Raw genomic sequence first — 23001 nt, 5'->3', positions numbered from 1 at the left:
TTACAGAGCTAATTATCGGTGCTGCTGCCCTGACAGCCTGCAGCACCCCTCCTGGGGCCGTGGTAGTCCAGGTGCCCATGCACAGCTGGGGTCAGGACCAGGGCTGGGACTGCCTGTGATGAGCCTGTGATGAGGGCTGGTGTCAGCTGTGAGCTGAAGCTGTGTAGAAATCAGGGAGATGGTGGAATAAGGGCTTAGCCAGCTAGAATCACAGAATGACAGAAGTTCCCAAGTCAGAAGGAGCCTGCAGGCATCATCAAGTCTAGCTCCTGACTCCACACAGCACCACCCAACTCCATGTTTGAGAGTGGTGTCCAAATGCTCCCTGAGCTCTGTGAGCATGGGGCTGCCCTGGGGACTCTGTTCTGTGCCCACTGCCCTCTGGTGCCGAGTCTTTTCCCAATATCCAGCCTGACCCTTCCTTGATGCAGCTCCATGGGATCTTGGCATGAACAGGAAGCAGAATGCAGTGAAGATTAGATTTCCAAGAGCACATTGCATACTTGGGTGAAGGTGGGGAAACCTCAGTGGAGGAGAAGCTGCTGCCTGCTGATGTGGGTGGAAGAAGCTCTGGCTGTCCCTGCAGGAGAGGGCTCCAAATGGGTTCAGGCTGCTGTGTGCAGGGATGGAGGGCTCAGCAGTGTGAGCTGAACTGGTGCCTTCCTCACTACAAAAGCCAAGCACGGAGCCACTGAAGCACTCCTGCCCACAGACAGCTTCTAGCTCAGGGCAACAACTTAAATATTAGTGACAGTCAGGAACCTCCCGTGTGCCTTGCATCCCTCTGGGTCAAACTGTTTGCCTTCAGAGAGGCATTCTTTGGTTAAAAAGAGTCTCCTGCCTGCCTGCAGCACTGTGCTGTCAGACGTGTGATGATGGGTCTGGTTCTCATTCCTGAATGATCCCCATTAATCACAACATCTATTTGAAACAGCTGCTGCAAAGGTCCCTGCCATTGTTCAGTGGAAAAATTCCAAGAGCTTGTATTTTCCCTTGTAAGTCAACGCTACATGCTCAAAACATTTGTTTCATATTAATGCTGTGACTAGCAGTCCATCCGCTTGTGTTTTGGGCAAAAATGATTTGAAGGAGCTGTCTTCAGCTGGGAAGAAGAGGCAGGCCACAGCCACTCACAGCTGCACATGTGGAGGGCACCTGAAAGCAGAGGGTTTGCCCCTCTGAAATGTGACAGTGATGGTAGGCAGCAGGAGACTTGCTTCTTGGGGTTGGAATCAGAGGGGGGCTGGAAAACTTGCAGCATTTGCATAACTGATGCAGATCTTGGTTTCTGCATAACCATGTGAGAATCACCAATAAAATGGTCTGCGTCTGCACTTCCCGCTACCACTGTAAAGGAAAATGCTGAGAACTGCCTCCCCCCTCTGATACCTCGGTGCCATTCCACCCCGTGCTGGTGGGAAGGAGGAAACTGATGACTGAGTGAAAGCCAAGGCCTTGGGATGCAGCATTCAGACCTGGGTCCAAGCTTCCCACAGTTTTGCGTAGGGGAGGGAGCTGGGATTTAATTTTTACATTACACAAATAGTTAATCACCCCCAAATTAGCTGGCACCTGCGAGAAGCAGCTGCTTTCTGCACTTTCCTTACTCCAACCTCACCAAGGCTCATTTGAAATGACTGTAGAGTGTTCCCAGAGGACATCTCCGATGTCTTGTTGGCCTTGGTAATGGAGCAGCCACACCAAAGCCAGTCTGCGCTCTGAACCTTTTTCCCAAGAGCATAAAACCTTCGCCTCCCACGCTCCCCCAGCATGAAGCAGCCCAAGCAGTGCCAGCCCGAGCTGTGCACTCCATTACTGCGAGCTTATTGCAGTGCCCCGCACAGCTTTAAGAGCCTGTGATGGTTCAGTCAAAAATGAAAATGAAGTCTCAGTGAAATGCATTCACAATAGGAGGAAAAAAAAGGCCCCAGAGTGTGGTTTTTTAAAATAATTTTTGTCCTGAATCAGCACTGATCTCTTCTGGTTAGACTTCCTTTCTCCCAAGTAGCAGCTCCGGAGACACTGCTGGTTTGTTTCCAGATGCATTTTCTGAACAATGCTCGAGGTTTCCAGGCCTGCCCTTTTATCTGCAGCCGCTGCCTGCCAGCACTTCTTTCCCCTCTTTGAAACTTGCAGTCTGATCAGTGCTTTTGCAGATCTCCATAGCGTCCTACAGTTCCTGGGTCTGAAAGCCAACAAGACAAACAGAAATAGCATCTCGCAGGCTGAGCTGCTATTTGGCTCCTATGCAGCTCATCCTCAGGACAGCGGTGGCTCGTTCACACAGCACAGGGTATGAGCACAGGCTGCATGGGCTGTCCCTCTGCGCTCAGCACACTGGCAGCACGATGCCACGTGCTCGGCATTGCCCAGGGTGCACTGCTGGCTCCAGGCAGTGAGGAGCCCCGGTAGCTGGGGGGCTCTGTGCCGTGGTACTCAGCCTCCTCCCTTGCCGCTGCAGCCAGAGCTGTGTCCAGCAGCAGTTTCCCCAGGGGGGCAGCACAGGCTCCAGACCCGGTGCTGAACCTCAGGGTGGTCATCCTGCACACCTGAGCACCACGACACAGGCACTGCGCCGGCACCCCCTGCATTGGGCTGTACAGCAGTGCTCCTGTTTGCACCGCACAAGTGGTGGGTGGAAGCAAGCAGCGAGACCCGGTGACTTCTGTCTCAGCATAACCCCTGCCTGCTGGCTCACCATGCCACCTTCCCCTCAGACGCTGACTTTCTGTTACCTTCTGCATTTCATTCATGGTCCTCAGCTCCTCTGCCCCACAGCTTCACATGTTTCTGTGCCTTTGTCCAGCACTGCAGAGCCCAACACAGAGGGAGCGTTGCAGGAAGTCCTTCCATCCCGGTGCGAGGCCCCTGCACTTGCCCGATGTTCTTACCAGCCTGCCCTGGGAAAACAAAGCATGAGCACCCTGGCACAGATGGCGCGTGCCCACCCACAGCCCTGCTGCAGCCCCAACGCTGAAGGCAGCTGAATCAAAATTGACATCGAGCTAATTGCTTCAGCAATTATAAGGCAATTAGAATAAAAGAACCACCAAGTCTTAATTAAGAAGCAGATTGAACAGGATTTAGCAGCTCCTAGCTGAGAAATACCAAAACCATCCGATATCTGTTGTCTCGAGCAGGATTTCAGATGGCAGCGATGGCTGCACAGGGGTGTGATGGTCGGGAAGTACAGGAATGTGCAGTAATTTGCATTTGCCTCATCTGAAGGAAATTGCACATGAACATTAGGGAGAATGGGATGTACTCCAGTACTGAAATGTTTTTCAAGAAAATAACTTGTGTTGTATTTGCACATCGGCATAACAGACATAAGTGGATCAGAAATCTGGCATTACACCATGTCACTGAACCGCGTCACAAATCGCTGGTCCCTGTTAGGCTCCTTGTTCCTGTTGCAGCGCTGTCACAGTTCACAGCTCTCCCATAAGATGAAGGTTGACAAATATAACGAGTTAGCTGCCATGTTTACTCGTTGTCGCATGGGAACAGCATGGTTGACTCTGATCTTTCTCTTTTGCTGCAATCAGGGCTCTGCTGTGGTATGAGAAGTACAAGTGCTGCTTCCCAGAGCCACAGGGCACACAGAGGCCTCACTCCCATAGATCTCAATGGCAAACCAGGCAGCACAAAGAGGACTTCAGACAGCACCTTTAATAGGAAGCTGGCACCCCAAGTCTGTTTCTGTATAGAGCCTGCCCTGGACGGGCCGCCAGGTCCGTTGCTGACATGGACTTCTCTCCCTTTCCCCAGGAGACAGTCGGAGAGCCATTCTTCCTGCTGATCTGTGCCATCAAGCAGCAGATTAACAAAGGCTCCATTGATGCCATCACAGGGAAGGCCAGATACACCCTCAACGAGGAGTGGCTCCTGCGGGAGAACATTGAGGCAAAGCCAAGGGTGAGTACCCAAGGTGGGGTGGCCAAGAGGGGGCCTATGCCTCAGTGAGAGTTAGTGCCCATTGCACCTCGCTGCCACAGGGCTCCCACTGCAGGATACGACTTGTGGTAACTGCTGGTTTCCACATCCGCCCTTTGTGGTCACCAATGTGGCTCTGGTTAGAGGTAGAGGGAAGCAGGGAGATTTCTTCAGCCATGCTTAGAGAGGTAAAGCAAATCAGCATCTGTGCTCCCAGTGAGAAGGTGCTGGCTCAGCCTCACACCACAGGCTGCAGGCAGGGAGTCACAGAGCTCTACAGCAAACTACCTCTCGCAGGGCTTTGGCAGAGCTGTGCACACGGAGGAATTTTTTCCCCTTCAGCGCCAGACTCAGATGCCTTTCCAGAGCCTGGGTCAAACCCTGCTTCCAATTACCTGGCATGAATCTGCAGCAGTTCCATTGAAATCCATGGGTTGACCCAGACACGTATCACCATAACACAGAGCGTGTTCTAACTCCACAGAGTCGCCAATTCTTGTTACTGACCGACCTGTAAATTCACAGCACAGACAAGAGGGGTTAGCAGCAGGGCACAGAGTATGGGCTTTCCCAGCAGAAATGGTAATGTCATGTGCGTGAGCAGGAGTGCTGCAGCTGCTTCCTACTTTGTGAGAGAAAAAGCAAAGTGATGAGCTGAGCATTGGAGGAAGGCAACCACCTGCAGGCCTGGTGCTAACTCATCAGCAGTCCTCTACACTGCTGGTAACCAAACCTCTGCTTTGAAAAACAACTACCCTGTATAAAATGTGAAAAATTATTTTCTGTTAATGCTACGGCAAAAATCCAGCTTCATCTGTATACTGAGATTTCTCTCATCACCAAGGGAGCTGACTGCATGCCCTGATAGCAGAGAGCAGTTGTAATGCTATAATGGGCTGGAAAGTACCACAATAATAGGGTAGCAAAGTCACTGACTGCAGCAAACAAGAATGAGCCCAAATGCAACAGCCACAGAAATGAAGGAAAAGAGCTGCTTACCTTCACCAGACCTCAGAGATGCCCTCACCTCCACTGCCAACCCTTAAATGAGGGCTGGGAAGGGGTGGATCCTGGCTCCACCCTTCCAGTCACTCAGGTACATTGCATGCACCTGAGCTCCTTAGGCTGGCCCTGCCTTCCACCAGGTGCTCCACCACTGCTTCAGGCTGTGACTTACCATTTCTGCTACAACAGTGATTGCAAGGAGCCTGTGGGCTGTGAGAATTCCAGATAATGGGCTCACATTTATGGGTATCCTTCCTAGAGGCAGCTGCGCTCACAGCAGTGCTGCTCATGCTCTCTGCACAGTTTCCTGACCACAGCTCACAGCTTGAGTAGCTGGCTAGCTTCAGGACTGCACTCAGAGCAGAACAGAGGCCCCCTGTTTGTGCACATCAAGGAGAAGAGGGCTGAAGCAGGGCAGGGGCTGCCTTGGGTCAGCTCTGTGCAGGTGGCATTGGGCCAGGTGGAGTGCATGTGTGGTGGAGGTGCCTGCTTCCTGCATCAGTATGGGAGCAGCTCTTAAAGAGGGTTTTTGTACAAAGGATCATTTTCATTGCCCCACAGCTTTGTTCTGCAACTGGCAGAAGCTGGGCGTCCCCAAGGAGTGAGTGGTGTCTGTGGAGCCCAAAGCCCCTTGTGGCTGATGATCCACTGTTCAGGTCCCTTCCTCAGCAGGGAATTGGATGCTGATGGTGGTGAATGCCCACGTGGCACCAAACTCACTCTTTGGTATGCTTGTTTACACCCAAGAGCTCAGCCCGTTGCATCAGGCAGAGGAGGGCAGTGAGCCCTGATAGCCCCATCAGTGACTGGCCAGAGCCGAGAAGCTGAGGATGTGGTGGCAGTGGAGGCTGACCCGTCCTCCTCCCGCCTCGGAAGTGATCTCTGCATGTCAGGGCTCAGGCCCATAGCAGGGCAGCAGGAGAGCAGGGCACAGCATTGCTCCCTGTGTCCTCTTGGCTCCATCAATAAATTGCATCTTTCAGTTGCCAGGGAGCATAAATCAGCACTTTTGCTAGCAGTAAATTGTAGGTGACAGCCTTTATTCTGCCTGACTTCAGCCCCAGAGCTCTGTGCATCCATGGGAGCCCCACTCACCCCTAACGCAGCCTCTGTCCACAGAACCTCAACGTCTCCTTCCAAGGCTGTGGGATGGACTCCCTGAGTGTTAGAGCCATGGACACAGACACGCTTAGCCAAGTGAAGGAGAAGATCCTGGAGGCCTTCTGCAAGAATGTCCCCTACTCCCAGTGGCCAAGAGTGGAAGACGTCGACCTCGGTAGGGGGCGCTGGCCAGACTGTACCTCTGGGTGAGGGAGCTGATGGCACACACCAGCCCCTGGGGTCTGTTGGAGGGCACTGGGTGAAGGAGCATTGGTGATAGGGCAGGATGGAGACAGCCTTCTCCTGAGGGCAGTCTTCAGGAATAAGAGATGGGACTGGACCCTGCCAGACTGGAGGGAGCCATTAGAAAGAAGCTTTAGAAAAGCCTGAGCTGAGCAGAAGGGTACTTGGATTTCCCCTCTTTGAAGCCTAGTGTTAATCCCAGGAACGGATGTGTCCTCTAAAACTCTCTTGGGCCTGCACATGGCTCATTAACGTACCTCTCCACAAGCAGCTACAAATGAACCCACGGACTCCTGTCTGGCTGTGTGTTTGGTCACTTGTCTACCCTGTGGCCAACCACTTTTTGTAGAACTTTAGCGTCCAAGGCCAGTGCTGCGAGGAGGAAACCACCCACGCTGGCCTTGTGCCTGCGTCACGTGGGGCTGATGCTCAGTGCCAGACGGTGTCCTCCTGGAGGGACAGCTGGGCTGGGGCAGCACCAGGGCCCCACTCCTCTCCCCAGTGCCTGGGGCACGTCCCCCTGTCTGCAGGCTCAGCCCCTCAGGAGCCACTGCTGCCCCTTGGTGACCCCTTGCAGCCCCACGGTGCCTTGGCTGTGGGATGCTCCCAGAAGCAGGTCCCAGCCTCCTGGCTGCCTGCTCAGCTCTGCCCTCCCCACACAGAGTGGTTTGCCACCAGCACCGACAGCTACATCCTGCGGGACCTCGACGACACCTCAGTGGTGGAGGATGGCAGGAAGAAGCTCAACACGTTGGCACATTACAAGGTAAATCCACAGGTGCTACAGAAGAGCTCTACTTCCTCAGAGCCTCCCCGGCCCCAGGGGCGAATGGCAGTTCCTCCTCCAAAAACAGGATTATTGGGGCCAAGCAGGAAGGTTGCCATGGCTCCGCAAGAGCTTCTGGGGAATAGACATCTGCCCTGGCGAGGAGCTTGTTAATATTGCAACACACTGAAACTAATTAAACACTCTTCATGCAAAACAAGTTATTACTGACAACAGAAAGAACGGGGGGAAAAGAAAAAGCTCCTATTTCCAATGGCCTCAGCTGAGCTGATCAGCATCACCGAGCTGTTGGGCCGTGCCCTGCTGCCGCTGGAGCTGCTGCCTGCCCTCGGAGCAGGGCTGGGGATGCCGCTGAGGATGGAGGCCAAAAACATGGAGCAATGTGGTAAAGAGAACTGTTCTCCTGACCAGTTTTCCTTTTAAAACTAAATGAAACCAGAAAGTTTATTTGGTTTCCCCATTCCCTGGTATGCCTGGAAGCATAATCCTCACTAGCCTGCAACAGCACATGGAAAATCAGAACTGCGTGCTGATCAGCGCGGTTGTTTGTGCCGCAGTGCCGCTGCTGGCGCTGCGCCCGCTGTGCCGGGCCGGGCGCAGAACAAAGAGCAGCCCCTGCCCTGCGGGTTCCTGCGGGAGAGGCCAAGCAGTGCCTGCACAGCTCGGTGGTCTTTCTTCTTCGAGTTACCTGCTGTAGACGTGCCAAAACTTTATCTTGGATGCACGTATTTGCCCAGTTCCCATTGGAGCTGAGGGCATCACCCGCTTGCATTTGCACTTTAAAAAGCCTCTCCCAGTAGGGCAGCGCGCTGCTGCCAGTTCCCACACTGGGGAGCAGGGGCAGGGTGGTGGCAGGGTGCCCGTGGCTGGCATCGGGTCCCCAGGGCTGGAAGCTGCCAGGCACTCACTGACAGCCACGCTTCCCTCTGCAGATCCCTGAAGGGGCGTCCCTGGCCATGAGCCTGTCAGACAAGAAGGACGGCACGCTGAGCAGAGGTAAGGCCCATTCCCTTGAACCTGCACGTGTCAAGGGTGGCTCCGGGGTCCACTGAGAGTTGGCAGCCGTGTTCCCCAGGCCCTGCAGTGTGGTGCAGCACGATGTGATCCCCTGCTGAGAAAGGTGCTGAGATCACTGGGAGCAGAAACCCTGGCTGAGCATTAGTGCTTCTTGGGGATAGAAAACGTGTTCTCATGTGGGTGGAGTGTTCTGACTTAGCTGTTGTATCCCTCTTGTTCTTCACAGTGAAGGATTTGGACACTGAGAAGTACTTCCACCTGGTGAGTATCCTTCTCACTCTCTGGCCATGGGCATGGCTGTGCTGCACCATGTGGTGCTGGGGCAGTGCCTGGCCACATGCTGCTTCTGGAAGCAGCACAGGGCAACCAGGTGCTTACTTACTCTGTTTGCTGTCTGTATTACAATGCTTGACCTTACAAAGACTGCCCACTAACAGAAAGACGGGGCTGCTGCTGTCACTTTGGCACAGGCTGCCCAGAGCTGTGGGTGACCCATCTCTGGAGGTGCACGAGGTCATGGATGGGGCTGTGGGTAGCCTGCGCTGACAGAAGGCATCCAGAACACGCAGGGGTGGGGCTGGGGCCTTAAGATCCCTTCCCACTAACGAGTTCTTTGATTCTATGGTGCTGAACACAAGGCTTGCGGCAAAGAGGAGGTGCCCTGCAGGCAGGGCCATGCTGCAGCAATAGCAGAGGTGTTGTGACTGGAGCCAGCTGAGACCCAGGAGGGCTGGGGCGGGAGGTGGGGCAGGTGGCCCCAGGCTCACACTCACCTTGGTGGCAGAACATGACCTGAATACTGCTGGGAGCGAAGGCGGTCAGTGGGGCTGTGTGTGTGGGGTGATCTTCATTCTCATCTGCAGGGGTCCTATTTTTTTTCATTGTTTGTGATGAAAGAAAAGAAAATCTTTTCAGCCTCACCGATACTGACTTAATTCATCTCCATGGGCTGAAGCTTCAGATGTGATGAACAGTCTGGATCAGCAGTCATTAGTTCTCTTCACAGAGGCCCTAATTGGAGCAGAAAGGTTATCTGTAGAAAAGCCTTAGCGGTGTGGGACATAATAAAAAATTACAAGACAGCACAATAATTGCTGTGGCCCAATCCAGCCATCAGCAGCCAGAGTCCAGCACCATGATCTGAGCGTGGAGCAGCACTGCCAGCAGCATCCCGCGGCCTCGGGGGGTCACCTCGCAGGAGCTGCTGGCACTCTGCCCCTTCCCAGGGCCGCCGAGATTTATGAGTTCCTGCTCGTGCACTGCTCCAAATCGACGAAGTGCTAAATGCTGTTAAAAGCTGTTATGAGAAAAAGTGTTATGGACAACAACAGTATTTTATAGCTTGGGCTTTTTTCTCTGCTGAATTTTCCATGCTCAGATGGAGTACAAACACAATGCACGCACGCACACATATCCACAGAGTGAGGAGGGAGAGGGGACAGGAAACCAAATGTGCACATCTGAAGCAATGCCAATATGTACTTAAATTGCTTGCTAGGTCATTACAGGATGGTAATTAACTGACCTGGCCAGCAGAATATTTATTTTTGCTTTTAAAAAGGCCAGAGTAGGAATACTGGCTGATTGTTCTTGCATTTTTTCCAAACCTAAGAAAAGCTGCTTTCCGTGGAAGCCTTCTGCTTTGTTTCTGGGAACCTCAACTGCAGCCACACAGGAGCACTTCACAGAGGCCAGAAAGGCAAACAGGCTGACATCCCAGTGAGGCCGATTGTTTCATTTCCTTTGTCTAGATTGAGAGAGACAATGGAGAGAGCAAAAGAGACCAATGTCAGAAAAACTGACCATTATGAATTACTTTTTTAAAGCCATATAAGGCTGTATTTATAACACAGTAACTGGTTTTCAATTGGATTCTATATGCGGTTGAAATTCTATACTTAAAGGAGAATTCAGTGTGACACATCCAGGGAGGAGTGTTCTCAACATGTGTTTTGTGTTGGACCAGGTTCTCCCAACTGACGAATCAGTGGAGCATAAGAAATCCCACAGACAGAGCCATAGGAAGAAAGTCCTGCCAGAGATCTACCTGACCAGGCTGCTCTCTACAAAGGTAGGAGCTGGGGGCACTTTTGCGAACAGCAGGTGATCATTGCTTGCAATCTGCAGTGAGAAACCTGATTTAAGTCAGGATTGCTGCAGAGCCGGTCACTCCCATGGGGTTTTAGGACCCATCTGTCACGAATGTTTGGAGAGGCTCCAGTGGCTGCTGGGCTCTGCTGGCTCCGTCGTTCCTCTGCTTCCCAGCTCTCCCTAAGGGCAGCGCTGCTGCAGGAGCCTCACGCAATCCCCCGAGTGCAGGTCTGGCATCTCCAGCCATGGAAGGATGCTGACTGCCTCAGGGCTCACAGTGTGCGATTCAGACCTGAGCCCATCTCGCACAGAGTGATCCTGCTGGGAGAGGGATGGAGGAGGGATGTTTGTGTGGCCTTAATTTAGATTTGAACTTCCCCACTCACTGTGAGTGCTCAGCTCCAGCAGTTGGGCTCCCAGACCATCTTTAGTCCCAGCATGATGCTTCACTGGAGCAGAGATCACAAGCATGGCCAGCAGTCTCCAGGCTTTTTTGTATTTACTGTGCAGAACAATCACAGATGTGAGATCCCAGCAGTATGAAAGAAAATCTCAATGCTAAAAGAAAATAAATCCAAATGCAAGCTGATTATATCACTACGCACAAACAAACCTTTCCCTCCTTGCTCCAGCATCCCCTCCCTCTCATGGCTTATCCAGCTGGCAGCCAAGAACTTCCCAGTGTACACAGTCACAGCCCCTCACACTGGTTTTCGGGGCTCAGGTGCTGCTGCTTTCTGCAGCCCCCACTGTGTGTGCTTGTCCACAGGGCACACTGCAGAAGTTCCTGGACGACTTGTTCAAAGCCATTCTCAGCATCCGAGATGACAAGCCGCCTGTGGCCGTGAAGTATTTCTTTGACTTCCTAGAGGAGCAAGCAGAGAAAAGAGGGATCACAGACCCTGACACCATGCACATCTGGAAGACCAACAGGTTTGGTTGAAGAAGAGAAGACCTCTCCTTTCCTTCCTTTCTTCTGAAAGAAGCAGCAGCTGCAAAGCCTTGGTGTTCGGCATTAACCACCAGGCTGCTAAAAGCAGAACCAATGAGGGCCATGAAAAACAGGGAGGGGCTGAAAGATGAGAGCAAATGTCGGCTGGAGAGCTCTGAACAAGCACAGAGCTCTGGAAAGCACAGAGCTGGAAGAGCAGGCATAGGCAGAGAAAGGGCAGAAGGAATGGGCACAGTAATACACATAATTAATGAGAAACAGAAGAGAGAATGGATGACAGGAGGCAGCAAGGATGTAAGCTGTAAGCACTGAAGAGTCTGAGATAGATTTCAAAATCACATCAGGTCTTAAAAACCACACAGATTTTAAAATCCACACCAGGCTCCTTTTCATTTGGTTTCCAGCTTTCCAATCCCTGGGGATCCTTCTCACTTCTCTCTGACACCAAGCTGAGGCTGCAGGGTGCTCGGCACCCCAGGAGCTGCTGCTGTGGCAGCCTGTTGGTGGTACGTGGCATCAGGGGCTGCCGGCAGCGATGCTGAGGGATGTGCTGAGCAGGAATGGCATGGGAGAGCCAGAGGGAAGGGGGAGAGAGCATGGGGGAGAGCAGGGGGGTTCAGTGGGGCAAAGCAGCGAGGCTGGAGGCAGCGCCGCGCTTCTGAGGCTGCAGGGGCAGTAACTCCAGCACAGCATGAAAAACAAAAACCAATTTGTCTGGGATAGCAGGTGTGTAGATATGACCTGTGGACTGCAGATATGCCCAGCCTTCATTACTTTAATTGCCAGTAGAGCAAATAGCTCCATAGGTTTTACTCCCCAGCTGCTGAGGGGGAATAGTAGCCAGGACAGACAAGAAATGTACTGTGCGGCCAAAGGAGCACTGAAGCAACTCAAGAAGAAAACAATGAGAGAGCAGAAAAAATGTATACAAAATGTATTTCATGGGGCCAGGCTTACCAACAAAACCAGAGGGTGGGTAGTGTCAGGGGAAATGGAAAAGGAGCTGACACTGTCAATACAAAACACCGCAAATGAGGAAGCTGGATTGCAAACCCAATACAGCAGAAGTGTCTGAGCCCATCCAGCAGCACAGCCAGCCCACAGCTGCTGGGGGAGTGGGGCAAACACTCACCTGGGTAGGGCTGCATGTGGGGCCTGAGCAGGTGCTTCCCCTCTAGCTAGGCAGGGAAATGTGCAACGCCAGAAGGTTGTTAAAGAACAGAACTTTGCTCTTCATTTTTTTCCCTCTCCTTGATTCATACTCCATCATCTTTCTGTATCTCCTCTCTCCCTTGGAAATTCACCCAGTGTGTGTTCCTGGCCTGTTTCCTCCACAGCCTACCCCTGAGGTTTTGGGTCAACATCCTGAAGAACCCCCAGTTTGTCTTTGACATCGACAAGACCGACCACATCGACGCCTGTCTCTCTGTGATCGCCCAGGCCTTCATTGACGCCTGCTCGCTGTCCGACCTGCAGCTGGGCAAGGTACGGTCCGGAGGGGACGCCGCGGACTCAGCTCGACCAGCGAGACACAGAGCAGTGTGTGTAGGGGGAAGGGGCTGCCAGAGGTGTCCTTGCCCCCAGCAGCGGGCTGTGAGTCACATGCCCGGTTTCTGAATGTATCTAAGGATGAGTTGTCCTCTCCTCCCTCCTGCGCTGGGCGCATGCTCGCTGCTTTCCCTCTACGTTGGCTGAGTGTGGTGCTGACATCTGAAACTTCCCAACACCGTCAGCTTTATAGCAAATGCTGAAAATTGCCCCTCTCCCAGGGCTGGGTGTGTGACGTAGGGGCCCCTGCGGCGAGGGAGGGGCGCTGCTCAGGACATCCCCAGGAAGCCCCTCCTGGGAGAGATTAACTCTGGAGGAAGATGTAATGAGCGCTGGATTTTTGTTTGTTTGGGTTTGGGGCATTTTTTTGCAAGCGTTACGAAACACCTTCAATCTGTCCTTGTCGAACTGCCGGTGAGGGGAAGAGGGGTCAGCAGGAGTCAGACAGCAGATGGAAACATTTTGCAGGAATACAATAGTGTAAGTGAAGGAACTGTTGAGTAATGAGGGGAGAATAAATCCTCAGCACGAAAGTCAGTCTGCATCCACATGCTGTAGACCAGGGGTTGTCCAGGCTCTTCCTCTGGATACAGGGTGTCAGCAGTGCTGCTTCTGATACTGCAAATGTGAGAGCAGATTCCCTCTGCACACCTACAGTGTGTGAGCACATAAAGCATTCACCTCTTCCTAGTACAGGGAGGACAAACCAGACACAAATTTGAAAAACAACAGAAAGGAGGCAGCATGTGTTTCTGTTGCGTTTCCAAGGGGGAAAAAAATGTTGTAAGTAGGCTCTGTAACTTGGCTCTATTCCTACAATGCCTTGTCATTGGGTTTGAAAGTAAATTGCTTTGAGGCCCGGTGCCCATTTCCCTTGCAGCCTTCCCACATATTGCACAGCAGCTTGCAGTTACCCCTGGCTTCCTTATTTACTGCTTGTACAGCAGGAGATCCCATCTCCACAGCTAGAGCCCTGCTGGGCTTGTTTTGTCTGCAGAGCCTTCCTCTCCCCCCTCCACCTGCCAGCACCAGGGAGCGTGTCAGGGCAAGGGGACACACACTGATCTCACTGCCCTCCCGTCCCAGCACCGGGGCTCTTTTCCCTCTGGGTTACAGTGCTGGTTCATTCCCCGGGCAATGATGTCAGCAGGACAGCACTGCCTCGAGGTTAAAATCATTCATGCTTGTGTTAGCAGAGTGCAAGTGGGGTTATGCCTGTGCTGATACCACCCGCTCATGGCCAGGAGGTTAAAACTGCTTTGTCCAAGCCAACATTAATCAGGAAAACTCACAGTATTTTCTGTTAATTACTTTCCATGCACTCAATATAGGTCAGACAGGCTGAGTTAGCCAACGCAGAATAAATCAAAGCTACATTAAAAATCCAAGAGCAACATTTCAACTGACAAAGTTCAGCTTTGTTCTTTGGTTTAAATCAAGCTAGCTGCTCAAGAGACCAGAGTGACGCATTCAGAAGCCCATCCTTCATCACCACGTTCCACACATGGTGCCATGGAGCAGAAGTGGATTATCTAACACAGTGGTGGTACATGCACTTGCAGAGTGTCACCTGCAGCAAACAACCCCCTGATCCCACACACACTTTTCAGCCCTGTCGTTGCTGCAGTTGCACTCAGTGAGACCACCACCGCTGGCATAGAAGCCAGGAAGGCAGGCAGGGATGGCTGCATGCAGAGTGCTTCAGCTCTGCAGGCAGGAGGCGATAACCCGCAGCACCCGATGTGCTCTGCATGCACCACTCATGCGGTTTGTGCCTCGGTGCCACCCCACCATGCTCCTGTCTGCCTAAAGCCAGGCCCACAGCTGGTTCCTGAGCCCAGCTAGCTGAAGGCCCTGTCTGATGGCCAGTGCTTCAGCCAAGCAGAATAAGAGGGTTTTCAGTCAGAAACGATACAGCATCAGATCTCAGTATCTTGTCCTCGCTCTAGGACTCCCCAACCAATAAATTGCTGTACGCCAAGGAGATCCCAGAGTACAGGAAGATTGTGCAGAGATACTACAAGCAGATCCATGACATGCCACCGCTCAGCGAGCAGGAGATGAACGCACACCTGGCAGAGGAGTCACGGGTGAGGCACGGGGCAGTGCTGGGATGTGGAGCTGTGCTGCTGGGGCAGCGGGGTGAGCAGGCTGAATTCAGCTCCTGCTTGAATGGGCACTGGAAGGAGCAAACGAGAAGGGATATTTTGCCTCAAACTTCCAGACACAAAATTCATCTGACCTAATTCCAAGCATCTTTAATGACTGCCAGCAAACATACATGAATTCGCTTGAAACTAACAAGGCTTTGGCACCGCTGAGAGTTTTAAACAGAAAGAAGTGCCAAAGAGCCAGAAATTTGCAGAGGCTCTGCTGGCCCCCAGGTCCTCGGCCAGCTGGCCCCTGTGCTGCCAACTTTCAGTGCTGGCCCTGAGTCCCAGGCAGCCTGCTGGCAGCACTCCCTGCCAGCCTGGTACCAGCTTGGGAGCTGGCAGCTGCGCTCTGGATCCCAGCCCTGCCAGCAGCGCACTGCAGCTCCCTCAGAACACAGTCATCTCCCCACAGCAGTTCAGCCTCAGCTGTGGAGCGTGCTTTTCCCTGGGTGCTCCTCTGCCCAGCTCCAGTGCTGCCCCATCCTTCGCAGTGCCTTTGAACTGATCAGGGCTATCAGCTGCAGTCACTTAAGGCTGACTTTATAAAGACTCAGAGCATTTCTCATGTATGCAAATGCAGCTTCCTTAAACGAATAAGGCAAAGCCCAGCTGCATCAATGCAACAGGAATAAAAATAGCCAGTCTAAATCTTCTTTTAATCTTGCTAATGCCTGCAGATTGGACTTGAACTTGCTTGCTGTGTCAGGTTAACGTATCTCCCCTATTTGTTCTGTCTTTTTAAAGAAATACCGGAATGAGTTCAACACAAACGTCGCCATGGCTGAGATATACAAATATGCCAAGAGATATCGCTCCCAGGTAGGCGAGCTTGGCTGTGCTCAGGCCTTAACTATCTGCAGAGGGAATAACAGGAGGTGTTTTGTAACCAAGCAGTTAGATGCCTCACAGAAAAGGGATTAATTTGTGTAATCTGCCCATGCACATATGTAATACATGCACACAGGTGCATCTGTTCTCCCATCCCTTGATTGATAACTGCGTAGAAGCAAAGGCCAGCTCTTCCCAGTTGTTTTTAGCAGTGCTTGGCTGGACAAGTTTGCAGCAGGGCTGGCCAGTGCGTGGACTGCTTGAATCCTCTTACACTCACAGGAAGCAGAGCACAAGGATGCCTTCCCCAATAACTTACCCTCACTGCTGCCCACAGTGCAGCCCTGGCTGTGACACAGAACGCAGCTCATTGTGCCCTGCCTCGCAGGGACAGCTCTGTGCTAGGAGGTTCCCTGCAGAGTTTCCTGTTGCATTTTCTCCCTCTGCCTCAATGTGAGAGCAGGGACTCAGCCAACCCCTGCTGCACCTGGAGGGTGCAGGCTGTGTCCCAGTACTAGACTCACCATCCTGGCTCCAGCTGGGATTGAGGCATTATGAGGCAGGTGGGGCTGGCAGACAGGGCTGCGTGCTGCCTGTCCCTTATGTGCCCACCTCTCCTGCAGATTGTGGCCGCCCTGGACTCCAACCCCACGACAAAGCGCACCCAGCTCCAGCACAAGTTTGAGCAAGTGATTGCACTCATGGAGGACAACATCTACGAGTGCTGCAGTGAAGCCTAGGCTGACTGCAGCCTGGGAAGTGACCCCTAGAGTAACTGTTGTAGGGAACTTGCCTTGACCACGGGGACACCTTGGTCCATGTCCATGAGGGTCATTCTCAAACCAGCCCTGTGGCAATGGTGGGCCTTACCTGCAGCCAGAGAGCTCCCTCACGTATCAAGAAGCAACAAGACAGCCTTTGTGCAGCTAGAAAACCATCTGGTCAACACTGTAGCACCCATAACTTACTGCTGTTGCAAGCCAGAAATGGAGGTGTGACACCTGTGGCAAGCTTGGTTCATCACTTCTCAGTAATTCGTTCCTGAGCAGCTGGCTCCCCACATCCCTGTCTGCATTCCTCATGGACAAGACCAGGCTGCAGAAGCCATAACAAAAAAGCAGCCTCAGGGAGTAACAAGCAGAGATGGCATAGGCCATCAGAGCAACGGCAGCACATTCTCCATTCCACACCAGCCCTCTCACACCTGCATTTCTCTGACACCATGGACAATCAGCTGTTCACTATCTGCTGCATTCTGTGTATTTTTGTGCCTTTTAATTTTTGTATTGTATGTGCAAACATAACCTCTCCTTCATTTGAGATTTGGGCAACCCAGGGAACTGGGGGTGAGTTAAAGCAGTTGCTTCCTATGTAGCAGGGGAATGCTGAAAGCACCTTATCCCCTAACAGCTGCTAGCTGGTTGGAGGGAGTGCATTGCATGTTGGTGTGGGACTGTTCTGCCCTGCCCCAGTTCCCCAGCCTGCATGCAGTGAACTACAGTGTGCAGTAGGATAGGCAGATGTCCCTTACGACCCACCCTCCAGCCAGATAGGCACAGGCATCGCTTCCACCTGCAAGCAGCAAGCTGCTCCTCACTCCTCTCCCCACCCTACTGGCTGCATACACAGCTATGGTGCTGACTTGAGCTCACCTCACCTCTGTCAGTCCTCTGATAGAGCAGACTGAGCCACATGCAGGGCAGAACATCCAGGCATCCTTCCTCCCTCTGTCCCACACTCTCTGGTATCTCACCAGGATCGTCACCTAAAGCAGACCAGTGCTGGAGAAGGCTGCTCTTAAAGCAGCTTGCTTTGCTTGCCTTGAAGCCAGTACACCATAGTTACCACCTGAGAGCAACAAAAATGGTTTTGTGACACGTTCAGTTTGTCAGCCCATAAAGGCAAGCAACACATCCCCGTGGCAGCAAGTTGCTCTCACTCCACAAGTCAGCAGAGCAGGTCAGACATCACAAGGTGCAAACAGAGGTAGGAAACGCCACACTCCACACAGTGATGTCAGCAAGCAGAGTCTCACTGCAGAGACAAACAGGACTTGCCTGAGACCCAGGAACTCCACTGCTGTCCTGCAGCATCTGCTGGGGCCCATCCCAGCCTGGCATCCATTTTCTCTCTGCTGGCAGCTCCTGTTCCACAGCCAGGGCAGCCATGAATGCTCTGGTCTTCTCCAGCATCACTCAGGCCCCTCTTCAGAGGCTAGACCACACGTCTGAAGCCAGCATTCCCCTGCAGACAAAGGCAACCTGCCCATGAAAGCAAAACCTAGCTGTAGCTGTAGGCACCACATTTCCAAACTGCCAAATATATATTAAAAAGTGACTACCTCACTCCAGGCAGGGTCTCAAGGTGAGCCTCCATTATTCATCCAGCTGGAAAGGATGAAACCTGGTCCACCAAACTCCTCCTGGGTGACTTACTGCCACAGGCAGGTGGTCGCACCCCATCATTTCCAGTAACACATTTGTCAGAAGTTAGAACATCAGAGTTGTGTATGTGTATATAGATATCTATTTTAAAACAAATGATAGACTTTATCCAGTATGTTAAAAGGGGTAGGGAGGGGAGGGAAAGAAAAGAGGATTTGTTTGGGGTTCCGTTGTTGGTTTTTTGTTTTTTGTTTTTCTTTTCTTTTAAAGAGAACTACAGAAAAAGTACATACACTGTAGAAGTTTCAATGTCTTTGCTGAGGATGTGGTTTCAGAATAGAAACTAATGTAGCTGGGCTACATTTTATTTTGAAAGTGATTTCACACAAAAAATAATCTTGACTTTTTTTTCTTTAGAAACTGTGAATAGTTGCCATAGATATAGACAGGCCCAGCACAGGGAAGGCGACAGTGAGAAGGACCAGGGTAGTAGAGAATGTTGAGCTTGGCTGGAGGTGAGGAAATGGCCATGGAGCAACAGCCCCATGTCATTACAGGAAAAGGGCACAGGTGAGCCAGTAGTGAGCATGGTTTGACTCCAGGTGATGTGACTGGGCCACGTATTGGGGTCTATTGCTGTCTTATTTAATTTTTTCCAAAGCAGAAAAAAAAAAAAAGCTACAACCATTCAAAAGAGGTAACTTTAAAAGAGCAAATGCTTGAGGGTTTGTAGTGTTGCCTTGAACCCTGAGCCCTTTGTAACATGTTTTTAAACTTTGGCATGTGTTGTGGGTATAGTGCCCTTACCTGCTGTGTAGTGGAAGTGGCAGACTCTCGGAGAAACCTATCTTTGTAATAAAACAAGGTGCTGAAACCCTGCGTAATGAACTTCCTGGTACACACAGAGCCTAACACCAAGAGGCCATCTCTTGTCTCAGGCATCTTTCTCTCACACAGGCCATGCAAATCCCTGTGCTCCTCCACCTCAGGAACATGGGGAGGCAGGCAGCTGCCAGCTCCACCACGCAGCAGCGCAGTGCTCGGGGCTGGCAGCTCAGCAAGAACCATCTTCTTTCCCAGTGGCACAGGTCTTATCCTCTTAAGGCTGCAGCAATTCACCATTCCTGCCTAGCGTGCAGGAAGGTCCCACCAGAACAGGATCTGACACAGAAGGTAGAAGAGCCACGAGAGGACCTGAATAAACCACACCAACACGCACCAGGACCAGCATCGCCATGCCTACCCACAGGGCAGGACACCCTCGCACTGCCAGGAACAGTCTTGGGGCCGACCGCACCTTCACCCAGCAACAGGCAGCCCAGCACCTGCTCTGCTCTGCGCTGCCGCAGCACTGAAGGCTTCTGGCCTCAGCAGTGACACCATCCCCAGCCTGCAGGGCTCAATAACCACGGCATTACTGAAATCCTCCCGCTTCCACCATCTTTCAGTAAAAACTGCTCTTCCTGGACACCACAGGGATCTTCCTGTGTTAAAGCTGATCCTTAGTAAAGCTAAATCCAGTCACTTAATAATATAGCCTCTCGAGAAACCTTATGCTTTATATTCAGGGCCCAGTAAGAGGACACAGCTCCTGCCCTGTTCCACTGCAGGACATCTAGTGTTGGCAAGCAGTCATTTGTGACTGACCACTACTGAAGGTGCAGCTGAGTTCTGCTGGGTTACTGCTGCAGTATCCCTCACCCTGACCCTGGGGAACATGAGCTCACATTTAAAGATGCATCAACATGGCCAAGGCTGAAGTTTAAAAGTAGTTAGTTTGCTCAGCTCTTGCTTAAGCCGCACAGCAAGGCCAGAAGCCTTGGAGGGCATTGGCAAAGCCAGCTGAAGATTAGTTAAATCCTCTTTAGGAAGAGGGTTTTACTTCCACTTACTTTCTCCCACCCAGGAGGACTGACAACCTTTGCATTATCAGACTGACCTTCAGAAGGGCTCTGTCCTGCACAGAGCAGGAAAAATTCAGGCATTTAAAACTATCATAAAGAAAGCTTTCATACACTGGCTGGCAGAAGCTATCAAGACAGGCTTTGAGATGGGTACTGTGCACAGACAGATAACAACAGCATGAGCATTCCTACAGCCTGCTGCAAACACCGAGCTTTTTTTGAGCCCTAAAGCGCTTCTATCTTCCTCTTTAATGTGGGTGGAGCTTAGGCAACTCCAAACACCACGGTGGACCACGAAAGCACCCATCCCTCCTGCCCTAGCACTGTTGTAATCTGAGCTCAGCCAGGCATTAGCACAAGGGCAGCTGGGAGGGCACAGGGCCAGACACATCCCCTGCACCAACGCTGTGGGAGCAGTGACAAGCCCTGAGCTTCCCACCACAGTTCAGAGCCCCTGCCTGGGCATCACCTCGCACTGGGGCTCACCACCAGCCTGCATACATGTGGGCCCTCAGAGTCACTCCAGCACTGCTCACAGGAGCCAACAGCTCACTACCACTCCACAAGTCTGCGTGCCTTCCCATCCTACATGGGGCAAGGCTGCGGATTCACCCTGGGTGAAAGGACCTTGGCGGGCATGCAGGGCAGGAGTTGTGCTATTCCATGAATCAGACAACCTTTATTAGTAGCAGATGAACAGAATTAACACCTGGGAATTAAAACCAGCTCCTAGCCCAAAGCCCAGACTCAGCTGGGGATGGCGCTGTGCTGTCAAAGTCCTGGGGCCCCTATGACACCTTCCTGCCAGGAGCTGCCTCCTGTGCTCCAGCCTTCCCCCCCTGGCCAGCACCCAGAGCTGCCTGAGGCTTCCTTGCCTTGGCTTTACCTCCCTTCTTCGAGGCAGCTTCCTGGGCCTCCTCAGGAACCTTCCCTTTGCTCTTGGCTGCTGGGGCCTTTTTGGGTCTCTTCACCCCAGCAGGGTGGTCAGCACTGTCCTCTCGCACACTGCTGGCAGCAGGAGCTGCAGGGGGCTGCGGCCGCCCTTTGCCAGGGGCCTGGTGGGCCTTCACTCCATGACTCCTGGGCTTCTCCACCGCCGGCTGGGCCTGGAGGGGACAGAGTGCTTCAGGCTGCTGCCATGCCACAACCCACAGCTTGGGTGCAGCGCTGGCATCCCCTGGCCTCCTCACCCAGCCATACTCACATCTGCAGGCTTTGCCCTCGGCTTCCTCTTCACTGCTTTCGGCTCCTCCTTGGCCGTGCCTGCAGAAAAGCAGCAGCAGATGAGCACAGGCAGGGCACCTCACCGGAGTCCGCCCCAGACCCCTGCCATTACCTTGCCCTCCGTCGCTCCGCGCCACCGCAGGGGCTCGGGCAGCCTCAGCAGCCCCTCTGCGTCCGGTCTTCGGGGCCGGTCCCTCCCCGGGATCCTCCTGGCCCTGCGCCTGTTTCTGCTGCAGCCTCTTGGGAGCGAGCTGGGAGCAGGGAAGGAGCAGAACGTGGGAGCAGCCGGCATCGGCAGCGCCCAACCCCAGCCCCGCTCTTGCAGCCCCGCTCACCTTGAAGCGCCCCGTGGCCCCCAGGGCGGAGGAGTTGTGGGGCCGCACCAGGAAGCCGCGGCTCAGCCCCGTCGCCAGCGCCCGCTTCAGCAGATACTTGAGGCGCACGGGGTCCACCGTGGGGTATTTGGCCAGGATGAAGCGCTTAATGGCGACGACTGAGGCGCCCTTCTTCCCGTCCTGCGCCTGCAGCGCCTCGAGCACCATGTGCAGCGTGGGGGGGTGGCGGCTCCGCCGGCCCCGGGCGAGCAGGCTGGAGAGCCGGGCAGCGCCGGCGGCTTTGGCTGCGAGTGATACAGAACGGCGGCGTGAGGCGAAGGCGCTCACAGCCCCGAGGGCTGCGGTCCTCCAAAGCCAAACAGCGTCACCGCGCCCGTTCCCAGAAAAGGGAACCGCGGTGCCCGCACCCTGCAGCCCCGACCTGGTTGGGACTCCATGGCTGCGCAGCTCCCAGACGCCAACCAGGCACCGCAGCCTCAACCCAGCTCCCAGGCCCACCTCACCTGCAGCTGATTTATCTGATTCGGCACGGTGACGGCGAGGGCCGTTTGGGCAGCCGCTAATTGCCGGGTTCCCACCGCAGTGGACACAGGTGAGCCCGAGCGCTCCTGCCCAGATCTTTGTGAGAGGCTGAAAGGAGAAAGAATGCTGCAAGCAGATGGTTGGAAAAGGACGGAGCGGGAGTGGCGGCCGCAGGCACGAGCTGCGAGCTCCTCTAAGCGCTGCGGGCCGCGTGGGGCTCCTGCAGCAGCCGCAGTGTTTGCCCGCACCTCGCGCACTGCCGGGCTCAGAGCACGGCGCTCCCGGCCCCGCGCGGCAGCCCTCCGTGCCCCTCTGCATGGCCAGCGCTGCACTGTGCCGTAGGGCTCAGCGTGGGTGGCCGAGCCGCATCACCGAGCGGCCACTGAGCACCGCGTGGCTCTGCGGAGCAATGCCTCGACGAGCGGCGACAAACACGCCACCATCCTCCTCTTCCCTCCAAAGCAGCCCTCGGATTTGAAGTACGTGAGTCAGACATCAGCCTAAACACTGAATTATTCATAAACCGTTAATCTTCAGATTTCACTGAATATGCACAAGTATCGATAAAAAAAATAATGAGAGAATTGTACTTGCAAATTGCTCTTTATTAAAGATTTAACTTGCATGGGTTCTGTATGTTCCTTATTAGACCTCGCGAAGCTGCATAGGATTAGAAATCAGAGAGGATAATAATGTACAAAAATAGTTTCAAATGTTGATAACGCTGAACAGCAAGAAAAACATCTTATTTGTATAACTGAGCTAAAAATAAAAATGAATAACACTGCTACAATTGCAATATGCCATCTTGTAGTGCCTGGAACATATGCCGGTGTCTCTGCACCATATGCTCCCATGTCTTGCCTTCTCTAACACAGAGGAAGCTCAGCAATGCACCAATCCATCCTCAAAAGCACGAGCACCAGCCAAAGCCTCCTATGTGGGCTGACGCTGAGCTGGGCCGCAGCTGA

At 53.1% G+C, this 23001-nt stretch overlaps 2 protein-coding genes and 1 long non-coding RNA gene across 5 annotated transcripts in view; 1 reads left to right on the top strand and 2 right to left on the bottom strand.

The window, feature by feature from the left end:
* PLXND1 (plexin D1) overlaps positions 1-18919 on the top strand; it is a 65163-nt gene extending 46244 nt beyond the window's left edge. The window contains exons 26-36 of the mRNA XM_042880965.1: positions 3772-3918; positions 6061-6217; positions 6948-7051; positions 8005-8068; positions 8316-8350; positions 10056-10160; positions 10950-11113; positions 12470-12617; positions 14630-14770; positions 15578-15652; positions 16285-18919. Of these exons, the coding sequence (XP_042736899.1) occupies positions 3772-3918; positions 6061-6217; positions 6948-7051; positions 8005-8068; positions 8316-8350; positions 10056-10160; positions 10950-11113; positions 12470-12617; positions 14630-14770; positions 15578-15652; positions 16285-16401 (1257 nt within the window). The 3' untranslated portion in view covers positions 16402-18919. The remainder of the gene's footprint in view (positions 1-3771; positions 3919-6060; positions 6218-6947; positions 7052-8004; positions 8069-8315; positions 8351-10055; positions 10161-10949; positions 11114-12469; positions 12618-14629; positions 14771-15577; positions 15653-16284) is intronic.
* LOC122185309 lies at positions 1551-4443 on the bottom strand. Of its 2 annotated transcripts, XR_006180842.1 has the most exons (4): positions 4332-4443; positions 3670-3888; positions 2736-2900; positions 1551-2185 (listed from the first exon to the last, which is right to left on the bottom strand). It is a non-coding gene; the product is annotated as an uncharacterized LOC122185309 (long non-coding RNA). The 2 variants fall into 2 exon arrangements; XR_006180841.1 differs by having other exon boundaries at positions 2736-3888.
* A 1694-nt stretch (positions 18920-20613) lies between the features above and the next one.
* Positions 20614-22125, bottom strand: LOC122185308 (histone H1.8). Of its 2 annotated transcripts, none has more exons than XM_042880967.1 (5): positions 22012-22125; positions 21509-21792; positions 21286-21424; positions 21154-21212; positions 20614-21055 (listed from the first exon to the last, which is right to left on the bottom strand). In XM_042880967.1, the coding sequence occupies exons 2-5, from the start codon at positions 21713-21715 to the stop codon at positions 20738-20740; spliced, it is 723 nt and encodes a 240-aa protein (XP_042736901.1). In that variant the 5' UTR covers positions 21716-21792; positions 22012-22125; the 3' UTR covers positions 20614-20737. The 2 variants fall into 2 exon arrangements, with proteins under 2 accessions (XP_042736901.1, XP_042736900.1); XM_042880966.1 differs by lacking the exon at positions 22012-22125 and adding an exon at positions 21930-21978.
* Positions 22126-23001: the final 876 nt, after the last annotated feature.

The sequence above is a fragment of the Lagopus leucura genome, unplaced genomic scaffold (assembly GCF_019238085.1).
Source record: "Lagopus leucura isolate 7727_CA_CO unplaced genomic scaffold, USGS_WTPT01 Super-Scaffold_100028, whole genome shotgun sequence".
Lineage (NCBI taxonomy): Eukaryota > Metazoa > Chordata > Aves > Galliformes > Phasianidae > Lagopus > Lagopus leucura.
Note: the sequence above shows the minus strand (reverse complement) of the source record. Positions and strands in the feature narration are given on the sequence as shown.

What these genes read in the sequence shown, in the direction of transcription:
- LOC122185308 (XM_042880966.1), bottom strand. An exon ending in GCGGAGCGACGGAGGGCAAG is followed by an intron (nt 21,213 to 21,285) that starts GTAATGGCAGGG and finishes GCTTTTCTGCAG; the next exon opens with GCACGGCCAAGGAGGAGCCG. An exon ending in CGAGGGCAAAGCCTGCAGAT is followed by an intron (nt 21,056 to 21,153) that starts GTGAGTATGGCT and finishes TGTCCCCTCCAG; the next exon opens with GCCCAGCCGGCGGTGGAGAA.